This window comes from Protopterus annectens, chromosome 2.part1 (assembly GCF_019279795.1).
Source record: "Protopterus annectens isolate FY-2018-M chromosome 2.part1, PAN1.0, whole genome shotgun sequence".
Taxonomy (NCBI): domain Eukaryota; kingdom Metazoa; phylum Chordata; order Ceratodontiformes; family Protopteridae; genus Protopterus; species Protopterus annectens.
In genome coordinates this window covers 943,655,610-943,671,240 of record NC_056729.1, presented here as the reverse complement: position 1 = coordinate 943,671,240, position 15,631 = coordinate 943,655,610, and the positions used below count along the sequence as shown (strand labels likewise).

At 37.8% G+C, this 15,631-nt stretch overlaps 1 protein-coding gene across 1 annotated transcript in view; it reads right to left on the bottom strand.

Moving 5' to 3' along the window:
- Positions 1-1,247: 1,247 nt before the first annotated feature.
- The window catches only part of LOC122794922 (probable ATP-dependent RNA helicase DDX60), a 2,165,155-nt gene continuing 2,150,771 nt past the window's right edge, over positions 1,248-15,631 (bottom strand). Inside the window, exons 39-40 of the mRNA XM_044063515.1 lie at positions 12,667-12,729; positions 1,248-1,839 (exon numbers count right to left, since the gene is read on the bottom strand). Coding sequence (XP_043919450.1) covers positions 1,734-1,839; positions 12,667-12,729 — 169 coding nt within the window. The 3' untranslated portion in view covers positions 1,248-1,733. The remainder of the gene's footprint in view (positions 1,840-12,666; positions 12,730-15,631) is intronic.

Genomic DNA, 15,631 nt, shown 5'->3' with positions numbered 1-15,631 from the left:
GCAAGAAGAGGCTTTGGCCCTGAATCCATCACTGAGCTACATCCAGGTGATCCAGGGGGTCACTCCATAACATAAAATCTGTCAAAGATATTCTCCAGATAGTCAGAGAGAGTCAGTGCTTAATCCCTGGAATGAACTAAAGACAGTGAGAAGACAGAACTGCACCTCCAAATAGACCATTTCATTTGTTAAAGTGCAGGGCAGACACAAGCTCAAGCCTCCCTATGCAAAGCTGAGGTAACACCACATGGGGAATGGAGGGTATTTATGAAAATGAATTATCACCAAGGATATGAAGAAATGAATCCAAGGCACAGTGGAGGAAGCTGGTGTAGAACTCACTCACAAAGCTTTCAGAAGCAGCAATGGGTGAGGGTCTAAAATTCATAAGATGGATTTCCTGTGCCCTGATGAAAGTCAGCCACTGAGTGTCTTAGATAGTTCTGTCAACAAAGAACAAAATTTCTACTGCATGAACAGCAGTACTTCTTCACCTTCTTTTTATCATGTAGGGAGTATCTGAGGGCCTTCTAACCATGAGTTTGGGAAAACTTGTTGAAATCATGGCAGAGTTTCTGCAGAACGTTTGGTCTTAGTCTGGGCCTAACCTGGATACACATAAAGAAAGCTTATCTTGATCAACAGCCTTTTGGCTGCTACCATAGGACTGTAACAAGAGATGAACTGATATATCTCTGGATAAAAAAAAAAAAAACAGAAAAACAAAGACAAATAAGTATTTTCAACAGAAAATAAAGGCAATCATAAGAACTAACATTAGCCATGGTGTTTCAAAGAACAGTGAGAATAAAATAAGAAATCCTGATCATGTGTCACATTCAGGGTGTTCTCTTATTTACGACAATTGAGTACCCTAAGAAGATTCTTTCTAATACAAAACTGAGGAAGAATCGAGGTCAAGCATGCTTCCCCCCACACACACAGCTGCCTGGGAATTCAGAAAAAAGTGAAGAGCTGATAGATGAAACTGCCCTAAGGAAGATGAGGCGCTACAAAGAACAAAATGAGAATGTAGTTATTGTTTGTCTTTCGGCTTTTCCTGGTAAGGGGTCGCCACAGCGGAACTCCAGTCCGCTAATGATTGGCAGTAGATTTTTATGAAACACTGAGGTGCCAGCTCAATGCCCAACCTTCAACGAAGGCACACCCATTTACACACGCATGTCTTTCGTACACTACCCAACCATGGGGAGGACATGCAGACTCCACACAGAAGGCACTCCCAAACCCAGCTGAGAATCGAACAGGAGAACCTCTTGCTGTGAGGTAACAACGCTACCGCCGTACCACCGCAGCATAAAATGAGAATGTAGTAATGTGTGAAAATACTGAAAATGTATGCAATCTCCATTATGAAAACTATAAGGAATTTAAGTATAATACATACATTACATACTTTGGAAATGTTACCAGGAACTGTTATTGATATTTAATTTTAAAAACAAAGATGTTTCACTGGTACAGTGACATACTTTACATTATTTTCAATTAGAATTTAAAGCCATTAAATGCTGGGCAGTCGAAAATTACAAGCAAACTGTACGTCTACAGTTCCATTTCTACATACTTCATAAAGACTTCAGGCAGCAACATAATGATTTGACTTTTAGGTGCAGGAATACTGTACTTTCACAGCTTGCCACAGGTTCTCTCTATTTTTGCACCATGTCCCTTTGGTTGTTGTGGTATCCTTCGGGGAGGTACTTATGTTCTTAGTAAGGAATGCTCGCAAATTTTTCTCGGTAGCTTCTGCTCAGTTGCTCAAAAGCCAGCACAACATCATCATATTCATTTTCACACAGTTCACATAGGGAGACACTAAACATTTGGAAAAAAATATAGGAATTACTCATTTGAACCAAAACATCTGCATTACAGGTAAACCACTTCTACTGGGGAGAGAGGTGAGTTCTAACTTTGCCAAGTTAATTAAACTGCACGTAGGAAGTTAATAAAGTTGTCCAGTAACTGGACAGATTCTTAGCTGCAGAAGCATCTGATGTATGGAACAGAAAAATCTTGACTACAGACATTTCCATCACCTTCAGTTTTTACTGTTATAGCTGGCAGTTGTGCTAGTCTAGTTCATTACATCAGTCAAGGCTAACACATATCTAACAAATCTAATTATTCTTAATTACAGACCAAAATCATATTGACACCTACAGCTGAACAAAGCTTTACCCACAACAGAGAACATGATCATTTTCAGTTTTAAGATATAATTCATATGGGTTCAACATGCCAAATATCACACTACCATGGGCAGTTCTACTACAGAAAAAAGAAAGTATTTCAAAATCAACAACTTTGCACTGAAGTGAAATGCAGCGACCCTAGAACTAGTCTACACTGATTAAATTTATGTTATAAACACATTCAATATACTACATCGAGACAGAGGTTTATTTTTATTTATTTCTTATTTTGTTGACTGGCTTACTAACCATTAGACCAGTGGCCTCTTTTCAGAGGAGACCTGAGGTATTATTCATACCACTAGGGGAAATATGGCCAGGGCAACAAGAAAGTTCTCTTATACTTTTTGATAAGTGCCAAGGGATTTTTTACATCCACCTGAGTTATTACCAACTCAAGGAGATGTGACCTCAGTTTAATGTCTTATTCAAAGCATGGCCCACTCAGGAAAGTGGCATCCCAAATGCTGCACTGGAATGTCAGCAATGCAGTCATTCAGAGTGGGAACAGAACTCATGGTCTTCTGACACCAAATGCAAAGTGTGCTACTTAATGAACCACTGACACTGAAAAAATAAAGTATTTACACCTTAATGCCTTTTGAGAGAGTGGTACCATTCAGGTGCACATTATGGATTATCAGCCTGATATATAATATTTTATCAGCGCTGTCTTTCTTACCTCTATAATACATTTGACATGTTTGTAGTTGAGTAGTATAAAAGTTGTACACTTCAATTTGTTACTCACCACATTTGGTATAGTTTTGAAGTAGATTGTACAATCTACTTTTCAACTTACACACAGCAGGGAATTCTCCTAATCTCTTATATATACCAACTTTGAGAAGCACAATAATGGGGAAGGGGCAAATTCCCATGTTCGATATTTTGAGTTTTAAATACTTTGGTTTTCAGTCTTTTGAACCTTCGATTTTATGACACAGACCTATACACACACACACACACACACACACACACACACACACAGAAATGCACATATATATATATATATATATATATATATATGGATCTAGGACTTTGATCGAAAGATCAAAATTCGAATCCATTATGGTGAGCATACTGCGATGAAAGTGCTTTTCACGAAGAAGCACTGGCGTAGTATACCTGTTGCAGAAGTCGTGCTATGGTGCGGATAAGGGTAAATTCCCTTTTCCCCACTGTAGTGCGATCTCGGAGGGAGAATATTTAAGTAGGGGGGATGGGGGTTCAGGGGGAAGCCCCCCCCTGCAAAAATGTTCATTTAGTGTTTTTTTTTTATGTGGTACACACTTTAACGAAAGTGCTTTTTCGATGAAAGCGCTTTCGCTAAAGTGTGTTCGGTGGGAATGGATTTGGACTTTTGATCTTTCAATCAAAAGTCCTAGATCCATATATATATGGGTCTACTTCATAACATCGACTCACAGTTCATTGACTGTCAAAACAAAAATGCCATAATTTTACAAGCACAAACTCACGGAGCATCACAAATTGTCTCCAGGAAAGTTATCACTTGGCGTAGCAAATTATTCCCACCGCCCTACTTAAATATATCAACTCCAAGATCACACTATACCAGAGAAAGGGCACAGTTCACCATAGTGGCCAAATGGTTACTTTCCCGGACAGGATTTACAATGTTCCAGAAGTTTGTGCTTGTAAAATTATGATGCTTTCATCTCGCTGTTTTGACAGTTGTGAACTGTGGTCGATGTTATGAAGTACACCCATATATATATCTATATATAGGTGAAGTAGATCTATATATATATATATATATATATATATATATATATATATATATCTATATATAGGTGAAGTAGATCTATATATATATATATATATATATATATATATATATATATATATATATATATATATATATATATATAGGTCTGTGTCATAAAACTGAAAGTTCAAAGACCGAAAACCAAAGTATCTAAAACTTCGAACATTGGAATTTGCCCTTCCCAGTGTTGTGTGATATCGGAGTTAGTACATATAATTAGTATGGGGTGGGGGATGCAGCCTCCTACAAAGGGGGTGCAGGGGGGACCTATATATATATATATATATATATATATACACACACACACACATATATAAGCAATTAAGAAGTGTCACTGTTAGAAGACGGAATAGATCAACAAAAATACTCAGAAAGACAGATGTGCTAAAAGCAGTGCGCGATATTAGAACAGACCAGGATCTATCATTCACTATCACAAATAACACACTAAAAATTTCAGCACAGGTGGAAAAACTTAGAAGATACACAGATAAATATAAAGGAAAAGTACAAAATAAGCAATTTATTATTGACCAAAAAGTTTTACAGAGAATTGGGAAACAAGATACAAGGAATTGAAAAGACCGCCAAAAAGAAATAGATGTATTTTGCTGTGGTAGCGTTGTCCTATTCGATTCTCAGCTAGGCGTCTTCTGTGTGGAGACATGTGTGAATGGGTACCTTTGTTGAAGGTTGTGTGTCAGGGCGACAGCTTCGGCATGTAAAATCTACTGCCAATCATTGGCGGACCAGAGTTCTGCTGTGGCGACCCCTAACTGGGAAAAGCCGAAGACACAACACCATCTATGAAGATCCTGTGGAACATAAAGATTCTAAATGGATAAAAGAAATAAAAGAAAGAATAAGGCGTCTAAAGGTACGTGATATAAAATGGGATGAAGTAACAGCCAGAGAGATTGAAACAAAGTTAAGAGAAGCCTCTAACTGGAAAACCCCAGGCTCAGATACAGTACCTAACTTTTGGCTAAAAGTACTAACATTTTACACAAAGATTTAGTCATGAGTAAGAACTATTTATATGTACACCCCAAACAAACACCAACATGGCTAGCAAAAGGTAAAACAATGCTCCTACTTAAGAGTGAACCTGCAGCTACCCCAAAAATTATAGACCAATAACTTGTCTTCTGATGAGGTGTAAGCTACACATGGGAATTGATGCCGACATAGTTTATAGTCATTTAGCAGAAAACTCAATTATGGTAGTAGAACAAAGGGCAATAAAAGAAAGGCATATGGAGGAAAAATTCAGTTTTTACTGTTATAGCTGGCAGTTGTGCTAGTCTAGTTCATTACATCAGTCAAGGCTAACACATATCTAACAAATCTAATTATTCTTAATTACAGACCAAAATCATATTGACACCTACAGCTGAACAAAGCTTTACCCACAACAGAGAACATGATCATTTTCAGTTTTAAGATATAATTCATATGGGTTCAACATGCCAAATATCACACTACCATGGGCAGTTCTACTACAGAAAAAGAAAGTATTTCAAAATCAACAACTTTGCACTGAAGTGAAATGCAGCGACCCTAGAACTAGTCTACACTGATTAAATTTATGTTATAAACACATTCAATATACTACATCGAGACAGAGGTTTATTTTTATTTATTTCTTATTTTGTTGACTGGCTTACTAACCATTAGACCAGTGGCCTCTTTTCAGAGGAGACCTGAGGTATTATTCATACCACTAGGGGAAATATGGCCAGGGCAACAAGAAAGTTCTCTTATACTTTTTGATAAGTGCCAAGGGATTTTTTACATCCACCTGAGTTATTACCAACTCAAGGAGATGTGACCTCAGTTTAATGTCTTATTCAAAGCATGGCCCACTCAGGAAAGTGGCATCCCAAATGCTGCACTGGAATGTCAGCAATGCAGTCATTCAGAGTGGGAACAGAACTCATGGTCTTCTGACACCAAATGCAAAGTGTGCTACTTAATGAACCACTGACACTGAAAAAATAAAGTATTTACACCTTAATGCCTTTTGAGAGAGTGGTACCATTCAGGTGCACATTATGGATTATCAGCCTGATATATAATATTTTATCAGCTGTCTTTCTTACCTCTATAATACATTTGACATGTTTGTAGTTGAGTAGTATAAAAGTTGTACACTTCAATTTGTTACTCACCACATTTGGTATAGTTTTGAAGTAGATTGTACAATCTACTTTTCAACTTACACACAGCAGGGAATTCTCCTAATCTCTTATATATACCAACTTTGAGAAGCACAATAATGGGGAAGGGGCAAATTCCCATGTTCGATATTTTGAGTTTTAAATACTTTGGTTTTCAGTCTTTTGAACCTTCGATTTTATGACACAGACCTATACACACACACACACACACACACACACACACACAGAAATGCACATATATATATATATATATATATATATATATATGGATCTAGGACTTTTGATCGAAAGATCAAAATTCCGAATCCATTATGGGTGAGCATACTTACGTGAAAGTGCTTTTCACCGAAGAAGCACTTTCGCGTAAGTATGCCTGTTGCAGAAGTCGTACTATGGTGCGGATAAGGGTAAATTCCCTTTTCCCCACTGTAGTGCGATCTCGGAGGGAGAATATTTAAGTAGGGGGGATGGGGGTTCAGGGGGAAGCCCCCCCCTGCAAAAATGTTCATTTAGTGTTTTTTTTTTATGTGGTACACACTTTAACGAAAGTGCTTTTTCGATGAAAGCGCTTTCGCTAAAGTGTGTTCGGTGGGAATGGATTTGGACTTTTGATCTTTCAATCAAAAGTCCTAGATCCATATATATATGGGTCTACTTCATAACATCGACTCACAGTTCATTGACTGTCAAAACAAAAATGCCATAATTTTACAAGCACAAACTCACGGAGCATCACAAATTGTCTCCAGGAAAGTTATCACTTGGCGTAGCAAATTATTCCCACCGCCCTACTTAAATATATCAACTCCAAGATCACACTATACCAGAGAAAGGGCACAGTTCACCATAGTGGCCAAATGGTTACTTTCCCGGACAGGATTTACAATGTTCCAGAAGTTTGTGCTTGTAAAATTATGATGCTTTCATCTCGCTGTTTTGACAGTTGACGAACTGTGGTCGATGTTATGAAGTACACCCATATATATATCTATATATAGGTGAAGTAGATCTATATATATATATATATATATATATATATATATATATATATCTATATATAGGTGAAGTAGATCTATATATATATATATATATATATATATATATATATATATATATATATATATATATATATATATATAGGTCTGTGTCATAAAACTGAAAGTTCAAAAGACCGAAAACCAAAGTATCTAAAACTCGAACATTGGAATTTGCCCCTTCCCCAGTGTTGTGTGATATCGGAGTTAGTACATATAATTAGTATGGGGTGGGGGATGCAGCCTCCTACAAAGGGGGTGCAGGGGGGACCTATATATATATATATATATATATATATACACACACACACACATATATAAGCAATTAAGAAGTGTCACTGTTAGAAGACGGAATAGATCAACAAAAATACTCAGAAAGACAGATGTGCTAAAAGCAGTGCGCAGTATTAGAACAGACCAGGATCTATCATTCACTATCACAAATAACACACTAAAAATTTCAGCACAGGTGGAAAAACTTAGAAGATACACAGATAAATATAAAGGAAAAGTACAAAATAAGCAATTTATTGATGACCCAAAAAAGTTTTACAGAGAATTGGGAAACAAGATACAAGGAATTGAAAGACCGCCAAAAAAAAGAAATAGATGTATTTTGCTGTGGTAGCGTTGTCCTATTCGATTCTCAGCTAGAGCGTCTTCTGTGTGGAGACATGTGTGAATGGGCGTACCTTTGTTGAAGGTTGTGTGTCAGGGCCGGCAACTCGGCATGTAAAAATCTACTGCCAATCATTAGCGGACCAGAGTTCTGCTGTGGCGACCCCTAACTGGGAAAAGCCGAAAGACACAACACCATCTATGAAGATCCTGTGGAACATAAAGATTCTAAATGGATAAAAGAAGTAAAAGAAAGAATAAGACGTCTAAAGGTACGTGATATAAAATGGGATGAAGTAACAGCCAGAGAGATTGAAACAAAGTTAAGAGAAGCCTCTAACTGGAAAACCCCAGGCTCAGATACAGTACCTAACTTTTGGCTAAAAGTACTAACATTTTACACAAAGATTTAGTCATGAGTAAGAACTATTTATATGTACACCCCAAACAAACACCAACATGGCTAGCAAAAGGTAAAACAATGCTCCTACTTAAGAGTGAACCTGCACGCTACCCCAAAAATTATAGACCAATAACTTGTCTTCTGATGAGGTGTAAGCTACACATGGGAATTGATGCCGACATAGTTTATAGTCATTTAGCAGAAAACTCAATTATGGTAGTAGAACAAAAGGGCAATAAAAGAAAGGCATATGGAGGAAAGGATCATTTGTTGTTAAATAAAATCATAGTGGATAACTGTAAAAAGGGGAAGAATGTAAGTATGGCATGGACTGACTACAAAAAAGCATTTGATAGTACCCCACATTCATGGATAAAAGAGTGCTTACAAATGTCTAAGTTACACCCCACACTGATTGACTATATTATAGTGACCATGAAACAGTGACAGACTACTTTGCAATTAAGCCATGATAAAGGACAAATTATTATCCCAGGGATAAAAATTCAAGGGGGGATATTCCAGGGTGCCTCTCTGTCACCATTACTATTCTGCCTTGTCCTTAACCCATTAAGCGGTCAAATTAACAGCTTAGCCCATGGCTATAATTTGGCTCCTAGAAAATGACTAAGTCTAAAGATTTCATCTCATCTTCTGTTTGTAGATTATTTACAACTGTATAGCTCATCAGATGAGGAACTGAAAACACAGCTGCAGGTTGTCAAAACTTTTCAAATGATATTAGAATGTCATTTGGTCTTGATAAATGTGCAAAAGCAACCTTTAAAGCAGGAAAACATCACTTTGGGACAAGAATGTGATATAAAAGGACTTGAGCAAGAGGGAGTATATAAATGCTTGGGAATTGATGAAGGATCAGCAAAAACATGAACAAATGTGAATTAAACTTAGAAATACTTTAAAAGACTTAAATTAATCCTGAAAACAGCGGTGACATCTAGGAACAAAATCCAAGCTATAAACCAATTTGCTCTTCCTGTCTTAACTTACAGTTTTGGAGTAATTGATTGGCCCCAAATCATGTTAGATAGATTAGATATTAAAACAAAAAGGATGTTTCATGCTCACCAAGTGATCTATAAAAATCAGTGCATACCAAGATTATATATTCCGAAGGAGGGATGGGCCTCCTTGAAATTGATTACATGTATATATCTGCAATCCTGGGACTCTACACATATCTGCTGGCCTCACAAGAGACCCAAACGTAGTGAAAGTGTGAAACATGAGGAGAATAAATCTAAGATGACTTCTCTGCTTAACCTAGCAGAAGCATATTAGCATCAAGTAGGAATGGAAAACAAACCAGAAGTAGATAAAAATCTGTGCTAAAAAACAAAATGTGGAAAATGCATAAATATAGTTGCAAGTATAGAAACATTCTGGAAGAACCTCATGTTAATTTGGAACGAATGCAGGGGTAGCTAAGGAGAGGTGAATTCAAACCAAGAGATGCAAGGTTAATATTGGCAGCCCAAGACAGTGAGCTACATATATGCTGGTTCACAAAGTCCATTGAACATGTGGGAAAAACAGACAAATGTAGGTTTTGTAAAATCAAATTGGAAACAGTCGCATACCTCATTGCTGGTTGTGACATACTATTGGCAGAAGGACTGCATACTGAAAGGCATAATAATCTGGCAAGACTGTTGCACTGTGGATTGTGCAAACATTATGGTATTGAAGTGGTTGAAAAACACTGGAAACATGAGCCACAAAGCATCATAGAAAGTGATGGTCTACATCACATGGGATCATTCATTACCAGCAGTCCAAAAGACAGATGCTAGAAGAATGGATTTAGTAGTGCAAGAAAAGAAGACAAAAGTAGCATTGATCATTGAAATTGCCACACCCAGTGACTACAGTGTTCTGCGTAGAGAGAGACACAAAGTCATAAAATATCAGGATTTGCAAGCAGAAATGAGAGCAATGTGGAAGAAGGATACCAAGATAGTTTCAACAGTAGTAGGAGAAACGGGTCTTATAAAAAAGAGTCTACAATCATATTTAGATATGTTATCAATACATGTAACTCCATATGAACTGCAGAAGGAGTCATTACAGGGCATGTTGCAGGTGCTGAGAAGAGCACTTTTGGCTGACATCAAAGAGTAAAACAATACTAATTTCACGAACTTTAATCGTAGTTTAACTTCGGAATGGGGTCCATTCCCATTGTGGTATTAGAAACCCAAAAGATTTGGAGAAATTATAAAAGGGAGAGACAGACTTGGCCATCAATGATGAATTCATCCACAGTAAATGGAAGCAGTAACACAAGTACAGCAATTCACAATCTGGGGGCTCAACTGGCCATGGTAACAGGATGCAGAGACAGCAAGCATACCAGCAAGAACTAAATGTAAAACAAAGTCTGTGGCACCTTGCAGCAGCCATCAAAAACAGGACAGCACAGGCGGAAGAGATAGCCACCACACCAGTAGCCGAAACAAGACACATGGCTGTATTATGTAGATTCCAAGTTCACAATAGAAACAGTATAAAAGAATGGGAAACACCACAACAGTCCTGCAATGACAAAAACAGCTAGGCTCCACCAGTCATATTAAAGTTCAGATCTACAGCAGAAATGACCTTTACATAGCAGGTTACAATCCCAGCACCTCCATACTGTAAAGTTGCCAGGTCATACAATATGATGGTAGGACAGCCAACATCCCAGCAAGCATCGATACACAAACTAAACACTGTACTTAGAGCTATATATCTCCTGCATGGAAACCGCAGCAAAGCAACAGGTAGTAGGCCTTGGAGCCTGGGCGGATTCCACAATTGCTAGTTGGCAGCATCCAGCAGCTGCCACAGGTGCAACTTCTCATGGCAATCACTGACAAATAGTGCTAGACTGCAACAGCAGTGGCACACCCATTATGTCCATCCACAGAGATCACCCAGGTACCACCAACACAGTTTGAGAATTATCCAGCAAATATAGAGAGATAGGCAGTACTGACAGAGCAGTAGATGGAATGGCAAGATAGGTTATAAGAGTACAATGACTGCACAAGAACGCAAGCAGAGCAGGTTCACAGGACACATGCATACATCTTTAGATGGTGGGCAATGGCATGAACATAGGTGCAAAGGTCATATTGTTCTTTCCCAGCTGACACCTTGCACAGAGTCTCTTGGTGGACAGCTTATCTACAGTGCTTAAACAAAGGGGAAGTTATTAAATATGGACTCCTTAAGATATAAAAATACTGACTGATGGTGCTTACTTTCAAGAAAGCTTTAAGAGTTAGCTGTTAGGTGAAAAATACTGCTCCTGTTCTGGATAAATTGCAAATCCAGTGCATATTTTACCCTGCAAGGGGATGTCTCCTCTAACATGCTGGCTTAAAATGCAACATTCATGTGATTCCACAACTGTAATGCATATACTAACCATACATTGTGTTGGGTGACATACACTAAGAATACTCTGCTTCTTCACCCCAATAACTAATGTTCACTTGCTTCCTCCTTATGTCAGATAAAAATAAAAACTTATAAATTACAAGACAGTTGGATTAAACTGCTTCCTCAGATAAGCAATGAGCAGTGAATATGAAAGGATGTATCCCAGTGGAACTAGTGTCACTTGCTATATGTCACTGCATGGTTTTGCTGTGGGAAACAATTATTTTATCTTTCTCTCTCTCTATATATATACACACATAGGCATCTATCTATCTATATATATATATATATATATATATATACATATATCCTCCCGCAACTATACATAATTCCATTGCCACTACACAGTAGGGAAAAAGGGCAATTTCCCACATGCCAGTGACCATGGATTTGTGAAAAGCTGCCAGTTGCCCCTTTGCTGTTTTAAGCAAATGACAGATGAAATGGGGAGTCATGCAATTCTTTGATTCCTAAACAGTCTTTCTTAACTAACAGTACTTTTGACTTCCAAACATTTTGGGACTACAATAACACGTACACATTTAGAGTAATTTCTACATTAACAAGATGTGATACATGATGGGAAACTATTTGCATCATTATTGAATTATAGGTCACCTATAATTGTTTCACTGTTTGTACTCTAGTGTTTAGATTGTAATAAAAACGTTTACTTGGATCTGTACCCATACTAGGCATGTAGGCTGTGAAGTAATGTACATCAAAAGGTTCTTTCCTTTCATTATTCCCAAAACAAAAACAGAAATACATGCCAAAATAAAAAAAGATTAAACAAGGACAGTGATATGATTAATACAGCGGATGGGCTAGCAGTTGTATTAGCATTCCTGTGTAAATTATAAAGGCCATTTGCAAATGTACTAGCTTCTTTTACATAAAATACAAACTACAATAACAAGTATAAAATTATTTACCTTTCTTATTATACATTAAACAATAAAAACCATACCTGATTGCTGAAATGGTGAGTGAAAAGTCTCTAAGAAGGTTGTAGGCTTCTCCTCGGTTGATTCTAAACAAGAAAACAAGTCTTCTTGAGAAAGACTATATGCCTTAAATTAACAATAACAACAGCAATGTTCACACAATATGAAACTCCATACCTTCTTCTGTTTAATCAATAGCAGTTCCATGTTTAAATAACAGTCTAAGCATCAGCTTTGTACCAGCTGAATGGAAAATGGCCACTCTTATCTCCCTTGCACAGAAGTGGTGTTTCTACTGACCCTGGGACCTACAGAACTATTAGCCTTACTAGCCTTATTCACAAGGCCATGGAGAGAATTATCAAGGACCTAATCATCAAAGATACAGGTAATCTCCAATCACTAGATCCTACCCAGTTGGATTGGTCAAGGGGAGATCATGCCTGTTAAACCTGGTGGAGTTCTTTGAGATAGTCATCTGGCCTTGGACGAGGATAAATCTGTGCATGCAGCCTAATTAGATCTAGCCAAGGCACTTGACACTGTCCCTCACTCACACATCATTGACAAACTCTTCCAGCTAGATTTGGGGTCCGAATGGAGTAATGAAAATTCAGCAAGCAAAGGAGAGTAGTAGTGCTGAAACTAAATTAATTTTCAAGTCTTGGTGAGTAAATTCACGAGGTGGACCCTGTTTTCACAAAATCTCACCAAGGTAACACTGATATAGAGACTGTATTTATATAGCATATATCATGGACAGAAGTAGGTAAAAAAAAAAAAATAAAAAAATAAAAGAGATAGCTAGGTGCACAAGACCCAGGATATAAAAATGCCCAATCCTGTTAGCCACACTGGTGCCAGGATTAGAAAAAAATGACAATGTAGAATCCTCAAAATACAGAAGCATTCCTACAACAATGGGGCCAGGCCAGGCCCAGGGGGATGGTGGCCCCCTGTTGTAGAAGGAAGAAGCAGTCTATAGAAATCACAAGAATTGATAGGCCAAAGAAGAGCTATAAAGACGATAGAGTGGACTACTGAGAATAAGAAATAAATTAAACAGTTTGCACACCTCATTGCTGATTGCGACATACTAATGGCAGAAGGACTGTATACTGAAAGGAGTAATAATGTCACAAGACTGTTGCATTGGGGATTGTGCAAACATTACAGTAGTGAAGTGGCTGAAAAACATTGGAAACATGAGCCACAAAGCATCATAGAAAAGGATGAAGTTTACATCACATGGGATCATCCATTGCCAAAAGTTCAAAAGCTAGATGCTAGAAAACCAGATATAGTGGTCCAAGAAAAGAAAACAAAAGTAGCATTGATTATTGAAATCACCACATCTAGTGACTACAGTGTCCTGGGTACAGACAAACACAAAGTCATAAAATATCAGGATTTGCAAGCAGGAACTAGAGCAATGTGGAAGAATGATAGTTCCAATAGAAGTAGGAGCAACATGTCTTATAAAAAAGAGTCTACAATCATATTTAGATATGCTTCCAATACATGTAACTCTGTACGAATTTCAGAAGGAGTAATTCCTGGGCACATTACAGATGCTGCAAAGACACTTTTGGCTGACATCAAAGAGTGAAACAATACTAATTTCATGAACTTTAATCGTACTTTGACTTAGGAATGGGATCCATTCCTGTCATGGTATTAGAAACCTAAAAGATTTAGAGAAATTAAAAATAAAATATATATCAATCCTTATATCGCAAGGTGGGTTGTGAACTGGCTCACTGATAGAATTCATACAGTCAAAATAGGGGAATCCACTTCCAACAGTAGACCTGTAACCAGTGGTGTTCCACAGAGGGATCAGTCCTGGGAACTCTAATATTAAGAATCTATTTCTCTGAAGTACAAGCTAAATCCATGGGACTGTGGCTAACAAAGTTTGCTGATGACTGCTAACTGGGTGCAGTCATATAATCTACAAACAATGTCAACATCCTTCAAGAATGTCTTACACAAACAAATGATTGGTGCCAAAGTGATGGCCTCAAACTCAATGCAAAAAATGTATTATCATTCCTTTCTGTAACAGCAATGTTCCTGCAAATTACCACATCAATGGCAATACCCTAAGTATGCACTCAGTGGTAAGGGATCTGGGCAATCTGGTTGACCGCAACCTTGCCTTTGATCACCATATTTCTACAGTGGAAAGAAGGGCATTCTATATGGCTCATCTCATAAGTAAGGGTATTACCTCAAGAAAAGGAGAAGTTAGCACCTCCCTGTACTCTTCACTCATTAGGCCAATAACTGAGTATAATGCCCCTTTACGTATATACCTTTCAGTGCACCTGCAGCAATTGGAGAGAACACAAAGGTTCCTCACAAGGAAAATTCAAGGTTTTCAGCAGCTATCCTATGTGGATCGGCTGAAATCACTGTCACTTTATTCTGTTTCATACAGACTACTCAGAGGTTATCTCTGCCCTGTGTATAAGGTGATTTCTGACCCTGTTTTATTGGAAATGCTGCATATCCAGAAGTCAAATGGCACATGGGTTAATCGCTCTAAGGGCATAAACCTAGGATGTGACATCAAAAGAACCTGCTGGAGGGACAGATTTATCTCCCAGAGGTTACCATGCCTTTGGAATAGACTCCCACTTCACATCAAACAGAGTACCTCATTGGCCCCTTCAAATAAAGTCTGTATGATCAGTTGGGTAACCATCAATTCACACCAGGGTTTTCACCTGTGTCCCTACTGGACAAGGGGAATAGGTGCTGATCATGGTAACAAGGGTAAATTTGGCTAAACTTATAAGGGCCCTCGGGTCAATAGTGTAGTAACTTCCTATGATCCTATGAATTGGACAAATATTTGACTTATCAAGTACATTTTAAATATCTGACTCATCAAATATGTCTGACATAAAAGGTGAATACTGTTTTCTCCAACACTCAAAAAAAGCTTACCAAAACTTGAATACATCTGCATCATCAAAACAT